Raw genomic sequence first — 12059 nt, 5'->3', positions numbered from 1 at the left:
CCTAAAAAAAAGGTTTTAGCGAAAAAGGTCAAACAAAAAAAAAAAGTAAGAGAATAATCGTAATCGTTCCATCGCTGCATAGCTTGAAGCTTGAGATGACAAAAATTTTCTCAATTCTATAATATCCTTTTCCCCAGGGTATGTTTACCTTTACCAAGGCAAGGCAATTAATTAATGATATATGTATGTTCCGTTTTTATTGCCTTGTTATTTTTATTTGACATTTTTGCCATCAACTCCTTACAGTTGGATTCGAGCTCTCAATAGGGAAATTATTTCTTTAACCAATATTAATTTCACTATCTATCCGAGTGGAGTGGGATTATTTCGTTTGCTCTTAAAGAAAGAATTACAGAGGCTATTGCATTTTCCAATAAGCTTTTAATGTAATCCTTAATCTCTTCCAATGTATCATCGTTTTGGGGATCAATACATCCAACCCCAACAAGCATCAGGGAACAGAGCAGGATAATAGATCGAACATCCATTCTGTTAAAAAATTCGTGCGTATAATACGTGTTGATTTAAAAGAAAGTCTCCGAACTCAATTTGATGTTCTCCTCCGAAAACTCGAACCTTTTATAGCTGGTTGACGCGCTGTAAACTGTGAACGCTTTGCAGCTGCTGCGTGTTCATTTATATGATATTTATAGTGAATTTTAAATTAATTCGCAAACATTAAGACAACAACGGAAGAAAGTAAATATCAGGAACATCTGCATGTGTCGAGAACGGGTTATAGGAGTTTATATCAGTACGGATTCGGGTTCGGTTTAATGGTTTTCAGGGCAAAATGTATGTTAATATGAATATCGAATAGCCAATACCCCAGCAACATCTCTGAAACCTACAATCAGGGCATAAGTTTGCCGCTCTGTTTTCAATATGACTGATTAGATCTATAAAAGCAAGAAAGCAAAACATCGTTTGATTTACAATCTGATTGTATTTTTAAGCAAACACATAGCCGTAGAGCATGCTCATATGGTCACACTGGTCTCCGAGCAAAATGTCCATATATCCACTTTCCATCGATGGGAAATTTTGTTAGGCTTAAGGAGACATTTCGGGCTACGAAGGAACTGCAGGCATCCCACTTCCGACTCAAACCTAACCTAACTAACTAATTCTGTATTAAAGATGAATTTTTATACCCGATACTCAAAATGAGTATTGGGGTATATTAGATTTGTGGTAAAAGTGGATGTGTGTAACGTCCAGAAGGAATCGTTTCCGACCCCATAAAGTATACATATATATTCTTGATCAGCATCAATAGCCGAGTCGATTGAGCCCTGTCTGTATGTCCGTCTGTCCGTCTGTCCGTCCGTCCGTCTGTCCGTCCCCTTCAGCGCCTAGTGCTCAAAGACTATAAGAGCTAGAGCAACGATGTTTTGGACCCAGACTTCTGTGATATGTCACTGCTACAAAAATATTTCAAAACTTCGCCCCGCCCACTTCCGCCCCCACAAAGGACGAAAATCTGTGGCATCCACATTTTTAAAGATACGATAAAACCAAAAACGCAGAATCGTAGAGGATGACTATATGTTCTAGAGTGTAAAATCTCAACCAGATCGTATAATTATTATAGCCAGAATCAAGAAAACTTTCATTCTTTCTCGCTCTGTCTCTCTCTAACACACAGGTTTCATGGTCGGTTTTGCCAATTGCAAAATATGAGTTCAAGGATCTCAGAACCTATAAGAGCCAGAGCAACCAAATTTGGTATCCACACTCCTGTGATATCGGACCTTGACCGTTTTGTGGCAAAATTTCGCCACACCCCCTTCCGCCCCCGCAAAGGACGAAAATCTGGGGCATCCACAAATCTCAGAGACTATTAAGGCTAGAGTAACCAAATTTGGTATCCGCACTTCTGTTAGATCTCACTATAAAACGTATATCTCAGAATTTCGCCCCACCCCCTTCCGCCCCCACAAAAGACGAAAATCTGTTGCATCCACAATCTATCAGATTGCTGAATCTGGATCAGATCAGATCATTTTTATAGCCGAAAGGAACAAATCAATTTGCAGTGGCCGCGCAGCGCCCGACGTCACGCTCAGACTGATTTTCTGTCTCTCTCGCACGCACTCTTTGTCGTGTCGTTTAATATTAGCGGCGTCTGCCGGAGGAGAGCCATACTGACTTAGTATCGGGTATAAATTTAGAGTTGCGGTGTCCGCAGCAACTCACAACGTTCCCCCTCGTTTAAAATATGCTTTTATATACATACGTATGTATGTTTGGATATGTATCCAGCATATGGTGTTTTTTCCTCCACAATTTTAGTTCCTCCCCGGAAACATTTGAAAATTGGGAGACAGGCTCCGAATTTCACTTTGGCTGAAAACGCAAAACTGAAGCCTGCCTGATCGGCGACTAGTCCAACCAATAAGCGCCTTTGTCGGGTAGATTCCTGCGCCTTTTCCCGACACTGCCGACACAGTCGTCATCGTGAATGGACTGAAGCATAGGAAGCTTTTTTAAAGATACGTATTTCTGGAAATACTTATATTTCAATTGCACATCCACAGAAGAATAATCGCTTTACAGCACAGCGTACAAACAGGTCAAAATATACTCTACAAAATGCAAAACAAAAAAGGGTCACAGCGGTGAGGGAATCCGGGTCCATTGAACCAATGGATGGCGGATCGGGAAGATGCGAGAATACGAAAAATGTTCAACTTAAATCTAATTGGTTACGAATAAAGGATTCCTTCAGGCATCATCGTATCATGCCCAGCAAATGGAATTATTTTTGTGTATGCTTCTCCGCCTACTCCACGGTCACCGACTTGGCCAGGTTCCGGGGACAGTCCACATCGCAGCCGCGCAGCACGGCAATGTGGTAGGAGAGGAGCTGCAGCGGTATGACGGTAAGGATGCCCTGCAGGCAGTCCACCGTGCGGGGAATCTGCAACGAACGCGTGGAGAAGGACATGGTCTCGGTGTCGTTCTCCTCGCAGATCAGGATGGGTCGCCCCTTCCTCGAGGTCACTTGCTGCAGGGCATTCATACACTTTGTGTAGACGGGATCCCGCGTGACGATCATCAGCACTGGCATCTCATCGTCGACCAGAGCAAGGGGTCCATGCTTCAGCTCCCCCGCGAGTATACCCTCGCTGTGCATGTAGGTCAGCTCCTTGACCTTAAGTGCGCCCTCCAGGCAGGTGGCGAAATTGAAGCCCCTGCCCATGATCAGCAGCGACTTGTGCTTGTACAGCTCTTTGGCCAGCTTCTGGACCTGCGAGTTCAGCTTCAGCACCGATCGGATGTGCTCGTCCAGCTGCGACAATCCCGCGATGATCTCCTGCCGCCGCTGCAGAAGCGACAGTCGGTCCTCGGACATCACCAAAGCGAACATCACCAACGAAATGAACTGCGAGGTGTAGGCCTTGGTGGAGGCCACCCCAATCTCCGGCCCTGCATTGATGTGCACGCCGCAGTTTGACTCCCGGCAGATGCTGCTGCCCACGGTGTTGGTGATCCCGACAATCAGGGCTCCCCGCTGCTTGCAGTACCGCAGCGACATCAATGTGTCGGCCGTCTCGCCAGACTGCGAGATGAAGAAGCACACGTCGTCGCGGAAGATGGGCGTGTTGCGGTCGAGAAAGTCGGAGGCCAGTTCCACCATCACGGGCAGTTCGGTGAGCTCCTCCAGCAGCTGTCGCGTGGCCACGGCACTGTGATAGGAGGTGCCGCAGGCAATCAGCATCAGGCGGCGACAACGCTTGATTTCCGGAATATAGTCCTTGATGCCGCCCAGCACAATGGTCTGCGTGTCGAAGCGTACACGTCCGCGCATCGTGTTGACCACCGACTCGGGCTGCTCGAAGATCTCCTTGAGCATAAAGTAGTCGTAGTTGCCCTTCATGATCTGCTGGATCTCCATCTTCAGAGTGATGATCTCCCGTATATGCGGATCGTCCGATGATTTGTTCAGGCGGTGGATGCTCAGGGTACCGTCCCGCTTGACGGCGGCCACGTCATCGTCCTCCAGGTAGATGACCCGATTCGTGTGCTCAATCACCGCCGATGCGTCCGAGGCAAAGAAGTACTCCACCTCTTTGTGCTCCAGAGGCTGGAATTCGGCAGTGCCATCACCACCAGGGTGCAGCACTGGGAACGGCAGGCCAATTGGACGATGGGCCTTGGCGTACAGGATGGGCACATGGTCCGTGGCCAGCTTGGTCTTGGCCTTGATGCCCACCAGAAGCGGAGAGCCGCGACGCGAGGCGACGCACTCGCCGGGAAAGTGCTTCGACTTGAAGGCAATGGCAAAGGCCCCCTCCAGCTGCTGAATGGCCTGCTCCACCAGCTCCCCAAAGGTGTAGCCGGGATGCGTTTGCCAGAGGTGATGCACGAGCTTGGCAATCACCTCCGTGTCCGTTTCCGACTCGAAGACATAGCCGCGCTTCTCCAGCAGCGTCTTCACGTCCTTGTAGTTGGTGATGATGCCATTGTGGACCACCACAAAGCTGTTCTCCACATCCGATCGCTGGGGATGCGAATTCAGTTCCGAGGGAACGCCGTGCGTGGCCCAGCGCGTGTGCGCGATGCCAATATGGATGTCCACGGGCTGGCTGTAGCCCTCGCCGCGACACACCTCCGCTATGGCATCCTCCAGCACCTTGACCTTGCCGATGCGTTTCACCAGAAGGATGTCGTCGCCCGCGCTGGGCCCATCAATGGCCACGCCCGTGGAGTCGTAGCCGCGATACTCCAGACGTTTCAAGCCCTGCAGCAGGAGCTCCAGCACCTGCTGGCGCGACTTGGGCGTCAGGTAGTTGAGGTACGCGAAAATGCCACACATTATCTTATTTTTTCCACTCGGGTTCTGAGTTCTGGGGGCTGTACTCTCGCTTCGAGTACACGTCGACGATAAGCCGCTTCTTTATGTAAAATGATGTGTCAGTTGCACTCCGGACATACGACACATACGATTGGCGTTGTTGTTGGCGCTTATTATCGCGCAAGTTGCTGGAATTTTTCTGTTTTCGTGATAAATTTCGCCTAAGAACACGTCTTCCGCCGCTGCCGCCCCGCAACAACACACACAAACACACACACACACACACGCACACAATCATGCGCACGCACCCACACACGCAGTCCGTCTTGTAAACATTGGCTTATGGGTGTGACCGTTTGCGGATTTGCTAAAATCGCTAATAGCCAGACGAAATTTATACATGGCGAGCAGCTTTAATTTAATTTTATATGACTTCTCGCAGGCCTGGGCAAGCTATTGCAGATCCAGGCACATGCGGTAAATTACCAGCTTCGCCACTGGCTACCGATCGAAAACATATATATTGTCTATTTCTAATTTTTTCCGAGAATCCGACCACTATTCTGTATTCTAGCCTCTAAGCGAATCGATTATTTCATATTCAAAAATTTCTCTCTGCCGCGCACCAGTCGATAGTATCGATAGCCGAACTTGAATCGGGTAAGGACCTCTTTTACTAGATTGACAACAATGAGTCTCATTCCATACACACTGTTGCGGCAACATCAATTTGTAAACCGAGATTTAGTCAAAATACAATACTTACAAACAATTTAAAGTTGTTAAAGTTGTAGAAAATGTTTTTTTTCTTAGGGCACAAGTATTAATTGACGAAATTTATTCATCAATGGGATAAAACTATGTGGGCAGTTAGCCAGAATTATTTAATGGAAGTATCAAAATTGAGCAATTGGAACGATTACTCTTTTACGTTTTTTTGTTTGATCTTTTTCGCTAAAACATTTTATAGGCAAATGAAAACAAGTATTTAAAAAAGGCCAGTCAAGTAGAAGTATGTTCATTAATTGGATAATATTATGTGGGCAGGGCTGAGGGGCTCTATCTAGCTAGTAATGTTCGGGGGAATATCAAAAGCGAGGAATATGTATAATAGATCTTGAATTCGTCAGTATGTTTACGGTATATTTGTATGATGAGGTATATTTCATCGATAACGGTCACACTGGTGGAATTGTGCAACTCGAAAAACTCGTGAAAATTTAGTCAAAATATAATTCTATTCGTGCACAGTGATTAAATAAATATAAAAAATGACCGTAAATAAGCGCGACGCGAGTGCTACGCGTCCGCGTTGTTTCTTTGACATAACGCTCGGCGGTCTGCCCGTCGGTCGCATTGTTTTCGAACTGTTTGGCGATGTGGCTCCCAAAACTGCGGAGAATTTTCGCTCCCTTTGCACGGGCGAAAAGGGCCTGGGTCTGGTCACAGAGAAAAAACTGCACTACAAGGGGGCCATATTCCATCGTGTGGTGAAGGATTTTATGGTCCAAGCGGGGGATTTCAGTGCAGGCAACGGTACCGGCGGCGAGTCGATTTATGGCGGCACATTTGAGGGTAAGCACGCGTCTCTCTTCCTCTCTTTTTGTGTGTGTATATGTATATGCTCTCGCGCTTGTGTGCGTGTATTAGTGCATTGGAAAAAATCAATAATTAAAAACCGACTTTTTGGTTGCCTTTTTTGACAGATGAAAGCTTCGATAAGAAGCACGACCGCCCGTTCCTGCTGTCGATGGCCAATCGCGGCAAGGACACCAATGGCTCGCAATTCTTTATGTAAGTCCGCCTCGCTCCCAGGCCCCACGCTAACCCCCATGCCATATATATTATCTTTCCAGTTCTGTTCCAGTCGTCAGCCCGTTTCTAAACCATATTATTTGATCAATTTTAAACATCTGTTGTTGTTCATTAATCTATTGCCATTTAGCGGGGATTAGCGCGCAGAATTTTTGAGCTGCGGCGGACTGACCGACCGACCCACCTACAACACCACCACCACTACGTCCACCACCACCACCACCACCACCTGCAATCCCCCCTGCAATGCATTCGTCTTTGGGTCTGGTCTGTCTTGGGGCGGCCGGCAGCTGCTGCTGCTCCTACGCCTCTTCGATGGCAGTGCCGTGTGTGCCGTGCCCCCTATCGGCCGTTAGCTGCTGCTTCATCAAAGACCATCAAAGACAACCAAGTAAAAGATGGAGTTTTGGTGCTCTGGCTCTGACTGGGTTTCCTCCCTGTCTCTCTCTGTGTGTGTGTCTCTCTCTCTCCTTCTACGTGGATGCCACCGACTCGACTTGATGTGCGACTTCGAGGCCGGGCCAGGCCAGGCCAGGCCAGGCCAGGCCAGGCTTTGGCCATGCTCTGCACATGGCACCTTGATATCTCTTACTTTGTTGCACAAGGCATTGTCTCTGCAACAAAACAACGAATATACTGAAAAAACAGCCAACTGTCAACTCCAACAACAACAGCAACAATCAACAACAACAACCCAAAAAAGTTAGCAAAGTGTAAAGAATATCTTTTCTCTTCTTCTGTTTCTCATTGTAGTACAACACAGCCTGCGCCACATTTGGACAAGTGAGTATTTTATTCAGACAAAAATGAAAGATTCTAATTGGAATTCCTTTTTGCAGTCTCCATGTTGTATTTGGCCAAGTTATAACCGGGCAGGAGTTGGTCAGGCAATTGGAAGAGCTGCCCGTTGACAGGAATTCGCGACCACTGCAGGATGCGGCCATCGCCAATTGCGGCGAGCTAATCAAACAGACAAAGGGTGGGTAGAGTGGGGTACTTCCAGCCAAGCAGAGGAATTCTCATTCCGTAATATCTATCCTCTTTCCACAGCCAAAAAGGAGAAGAAGCGTAGAAAGCGCTCAACGGCCACAGAGGACACAAACAGCGAGGAGAGCGAGGCGGAGGTTAAGACACAGCAGCGCAAGGACAAAAAGAAGAAGCGCCGCAAAGAGGCAAAGGCCAGCGAGAGCGAAGAGTATGTTTTAAGGAACTTCTTTTATGGATTTTCCCTACTTTCATGTTTCAAATCCCCAAAACAGCAGCGATAAAGGACGCGGTAATGGCCGCCATGCCCAGCATCAGCCAGACAATGACGAGGAGGAACAAGAGGAAGGCGAACTGCATCCTTTGGTCACCATCACCAAGATAGATCCTAACGAGATACCAGAGGTACAGACCCCTCCAAAAGTATACCATTCACAAATGAAGAACCTTTTTTTGGTTCCGTTTCCAGGTATCGAACAAATTTCTCATGCGCAGCGAAAAGTCTCGGTCCAGGGAGCGGGAGGAGCGTGAGGTGCGCGAAGATCTCGGCTATGGCCGGGATTTGGACCGTGAACGCAATCGCGATCGGGGCAAGGATCGTGAACGTGAGCGAGACCGTAATCGGAATGCATTTGGGTGGTCAAAGAAGCAACCGCCGCCCACATCTCGCAGTGGCCGCATTGTCAAGGGACGCGGCGTGTTTGTAAGTCGAAAAAAAAGATAAATATAAAGAGAAAAACTCTAATTCAAATTACTTTTCCAGCGTTTTCGCACGCCCTCGCGCAGTCGCTCCAGAAGCAATACGCCGCCGCACTGGAAACATGCCCAGAAGCGGACCATTAAGCTCTCAGATCTGGAGCGCATCGAGGAGGAGAGCAAGATGCGGGAGGAGGAGACAAAGCGGCGCGAGCAAGAGCGCAAGAAGCGCCACGAGGAGGCCATCAAGAACCCCAAAAAGTCCTTCTTTGAGCTGTCGCATGCCAGCACCTACGGCGGCAAACTGACGCCGGACAAAACTCCCGATCATAAGGGCAGCAGTGGCAAGGCCACGACCAGCAAGGAGCCCGACCGCAAGGCAAAGGAAACAAAGGAGAAGCCAAAAGAGGAGACTGCAGCGCCACCACCCAAGCGTCGGAAGTCGATGGACATGAATGCCCTGGACTATGAGCAGCAGACGGATAGCGAGCCAGAGCCCGAGCCCCCCGAGGTGGTGCCCGTCAAGGAGTTGAAGAAACCAAGCAAGTCCGAGTCCAAGACAGAGGCGCCACAGAAGAAGGACCGCGACGACAGCCGATCCAAGCGCGACGAACGCAAGAACGAAGAGAAGCCCAGGGACCGCGATCGACAGACGTCCAGGCGCACCCGTGAGCGCTCCGCCTCGCAGCCGTCGCGCAGCAATCGCAATCAGAAGAGTCGCTCCCGTTCGGGCCAGCGTTCACGTCGTTCCCCGCCTCGGCGGGCGCAGTGGTCGTCGCCGGGGCGACGGGGCCAGGGAGGCAACAATAATCAGGGCCAGCATCAGAATCCACATCAGAATCAGTTCCAGAACCAGCATCAGATGAATCGCAATCGCCGCAATCCCTTTTCCGACGGAGGCCGGCGCCGTCGCTCGCGCTCTCAGGACGAGTACAAGAATCGCTTTCCCCTGTCGCCCATTCGGGGACGAGGATCATCGCCTGTCGGCGATCGTCGCCGACAGCAGCGTTCGCGCAGCCGTGGACGGCGACAGCAAACACCCGATCGCCGTCGCCAGGAATCGCCGGCCCCGAATCACAGGCGTCAGGAATCTACAGACAGACGTCGCCAAGAGTCCCCACCAACAGATCGACGCCGCCAGGAGTCGTCGCCGGCGGCAAGGAAGCGCCAGGACTCGCCAGTACGCAAGCGGCAAGAGTCGCCGGTAAACAGAAAGCAAAAACAGGACTCGCCGCCAAAAAGGCGGCAAGACTCAGCCGGACGAAGGCGTCATGATTCCTCGCCCGAGCATCGGCGCAGCCGCAGTCGTGGTGGCCGCCGGCACAGCTCCTCGCGCAGCAACAGCAGATCCCGGCGCCGATCACGCAGCAGCCCGTTGCCCAAGCTGACATCGGCCCTGCCCATGGACGAGGACCGTGAGAAGGCGGCGCGCGAAAAGATGCAGAAGCGAGCCGAGGCAGCCCTGCTGCTGAAGGAGCACATGCGAAAGGAGATAGCCAAAGAGGAGGAGCGCCGAGCCGAAAAGCAGCGACAGGACGATATCGAGAAGGAGCGCACCACCCGAGAGCTGAGCGAGCTGGAGCGCCTCAAGGCGGAGACCCTCAAGAAGCTGCACGAGGAGGATCGCAGTGGAGGTGGAACTGCACCAGGAGCCGGGGCTGCAACAGGACCCGAACAGCCCTCGTCCAGCCGCGGCAAGCGCGACAGCAGCCACGAGGATCGGCATCGCGACAAGAAGCGTAAGCACAAAAAGTCCAAGAAGGCATCCACCCGCTCCGACTCCGATTAGAGTAGAGTTTAAGGCATTTTGACTATCACATTAAATCGAAAACTTTCGTTCCACCAATTCGCGAAATTTTACACTCAACGGCCATTGTATGAACCGTGTCCAAATCTCTGTACTGAAGACCGTTCAATAAATGCAAACTTTACTGTACTTTTCAAAGGGTTTTTTCCTCCTGTTTTTGCGGGAAATGATTGCATTTTACATTATACATTTACATTACATATCATTTACATGTTCGTGACACGGTGTAAATATTTTTTGGAGTGGAATTCTGGTTGGTACGAACTTTTCCCAGTGGACCAAAGGGCGATGGTAAAATTAAACTATCATAAAATTTTCCTAAACGGACTTAAAAATGATAAATATCCGGCAGGAATGAGTGAAGTCTAGCTAAATGCTCGCAAACGGACTCAGAAAAGAGCGTTTACCGGACAAAAACCGAGCGACGACCAAAGCCTCGCAAAATTATCGCAAATGGGCTTAAAAACGGGCACAAGGCATTCGACAAGTGGATTAGAAGCTCTTGGCGATCAATTTTTCAGAGGCCAAGAAGTGCATTATGAGCTTGCGGCTTACCCTATCAATCCGTAGTAAGTATTATTTTTAAGGGCTTTCAAAAAAGATTTGCGAAATGGAGTATATCCTTTCCATATCTTAGCACAGTCTGGCAGCCCACTGCTTTTGTTTGTTTTTGCGCTTTTTGCTTTCGTTTCATTCATGCTCTCCAGATGCAGAGCTTTTGGCGTCGACGCCGACGTTGCCATTGAAATTTCGTACGCAGCCGGCGCAAACAAAAATGCCGGCAAATAAATGCAAGCTTACGCAAAAGCTTGTTTGTGGCAAAGCAAAGAGAGCGCGTTAACTTAACATGCTACTGGATTCACATGTAACTCGTACTCTCTCGGCTTTTGTGAAATGCTGCTCGTAAGCCCTCGGCAAGCTGCTCGAGCACTACCGACAGGGTGTATTCGTACAACAAGGTGGAGCTTCGCACGATTCCAGACAACAGTTTAGGTGGCTGTACACCACCTTGTTTTCCTAGCACACCCTGCTACTGGGAGCGACGTGCGGGTTTCCCATGATATGAGTTTTAAAAGTTTTTATATTGCCTGAGCGCCAATTCCCCTTTGGAATGGCGTACATGTTTGGACGTGTTTGCTCCGCTCGGTGGGAAAGCTGCGGGCCCGCGCTCGCTATTTCGTTGTAATCCCCAGCGCCAGCGCCGCCTCCGCGTAGACGTAGTATCTTTGAATCTGGCAACCGAATCTTTGAATCTCAGTGATTTTTGCGAGCCGTGCGTCTTTTGTATCTTTGGCCAAGCGGGGCGACAAAGCAACAAACAAAAAATGCTAAACAACAAAGCTTTGGGCGAATTGTGCGCGTAATTCCGTTGATTTGAGCGGCGTTGTCCGTGTTCGTGTGCATGTGAGAGTGCAAAGGCAATACGAAATACAAACGTAAAACGGAAATGCAAAGAAAAAACAACACAAAACAAAGGTAGCAAAGCAACAACAGAAAAGGCACAGCAAAGGCAAACATAAAGACGGGGGCGACGCGGGCAACAGGAGCCGGTGCAATGCGTGCACAGAGACAGAAAGAGAGAGATGGATAGTGGATCTATGTGTGTGCGTGTGTGTGTTGTGTGTTTGTGGCAAATCAAATGAAAACGAAATGTGATTCATTCATTGTCTGCCGGGCGGAGCGAAAGAGATATGATATGAAGAGAGAGGTTCAATTTTCAAAAATTCCGGCATTGTTTAGTCCTTTCCCAAAACCAAATTATGACATAATCTAAGCGACAGAGGCAGAGATAGAGTTAGTGAGAAAGAGAGAGAGGAAAGATACGCCAAGTGCGTGCTGAGGGGGAGTGCAAAAAAGTGAGAAATGAATATTTTAAAACTCGAAAAATTCCAAACAAAGCAAACTCCTCCACCACTCCAAAAAAAGGATATGAAACGCAATAAAAACATGACCGCC

General features: G+C 49.1%; 3 protein-coding genes across 3 annotated transcripts in view; 2 read left to right on the top strand and 1 right to left on the bottom strand.

Annotated features, from left to right (window-relative positions):
- Positions 1 to 2485: 2485 nt before the first annotated feature.
- On the bottom strand, positions 2486 to 5122 carry LOC108157073 (glutamine--fructose-6-phosphate aminotransferase [isomerizing] 1). Its single transcript, XM_017288908.2, has one exon. The coding sequence runs from the start codon at positions 4820 to 4822 to the stop codon at positions 2786 to 2788; it is 2037 nt and encodes a 678-aa protein (XP_017144397.2). The 5' UTR covers positions 4823 to 5122; the 3' UTR covers positions 2486 to 2785.
- An 846-nt stretch (positions 5123 to 5968) lies between these two features.
- LOC108156192 (peptidyl-prolyl cis-trans isomerase G) lies at positions 5969 to 10232 on the top strand. Its single transcript, XM_033388784.1, has 8 exons — positions 5969 to 6376; positions 6508 to 6595; positions 7370 to 7399; positions 7456 to 7595; positions 7667 to 7811; positions 7876 to 8005; positions 8070 to 8303; positions 8364 to 10232. Exons 1-8 carry the CDS (start codon positions 6073 to 6075, stop codon positions 10083 to 10085), a joined length of 2793 nt encoding a protein of 930 aa, XP_033244675.1. The 5' UTR covers positions 5969 to 6072; the 3' UTR covers positions 10086 to 10232.
- A 956-nt stretch (positions 10233 to 11188) lies between these two features.
- LOC108156191 overlaps positions 11189 to 12059 on the top strand; it is a 64055-nt gene continuing 63184 nt past the window's right edge. The window contains exon 1 of the mRNA XM_017287522.2: positions 11189 to 11579. The gene's annotated coding sequence lies outside the window, so the exon portion shown is untranslated. The remainder of the gene's footprint in view (positions 11580 to 12059) is intronic.

Source organism: Drosophila miranda, chromosome 2 (genome assembly GCF_003369915.1).
Source record: "Drosophila miranda strain MSH22 chromosome 2, D.miranda_PacBio2.1, whole genome shotgun sequence".
Taxonomy (NCBI): domain Eukaryota; kingdom Metazoa; phylum Arthropoda; class Insecta; order Diptera; family Drosophilidae; genus Drosophila; species Drosophila miranda.
This window is presented reverse-complemented; position numbering and strand designations above follow the sequence as displayed.

What these genes read in the sequence shown, in the direction of transcription:
- LOC108156192 (XM_033388784.1), top strand. Translation starts at nt 6,073, where the DNA reads ATGACCGTAAATAAGCGCGACGCGAGTGCTACGCGTCCGCGTTGTTTC. An exon ending in TTATGGCGGCACATTTGAGG is followed by an intron (nt 6,377 to 6,507) that starts GTAAGCACGCGT and finishes CTTTTTTGACAG; the next exon opens with ATGAAAGCTTCGATAAGAAG. An exon ending in TCAAGGGACGCGGCGTGTTT is followed by an intron (nt 8,304 to 8,363) that starts GTAAGTCGAAAA and finishes TTACTTTTCCAG; the next exon opens with CGTTTTCGCACGCCCTCGCG.
- LOC108157073 (XM_017288908.2), bottom strand. Translation starts at nt 4,822, where the DNA reads ATGTGTGGCATTTTCGCGTACCTCAACTACCTGACGCCCAAGTCGCGC.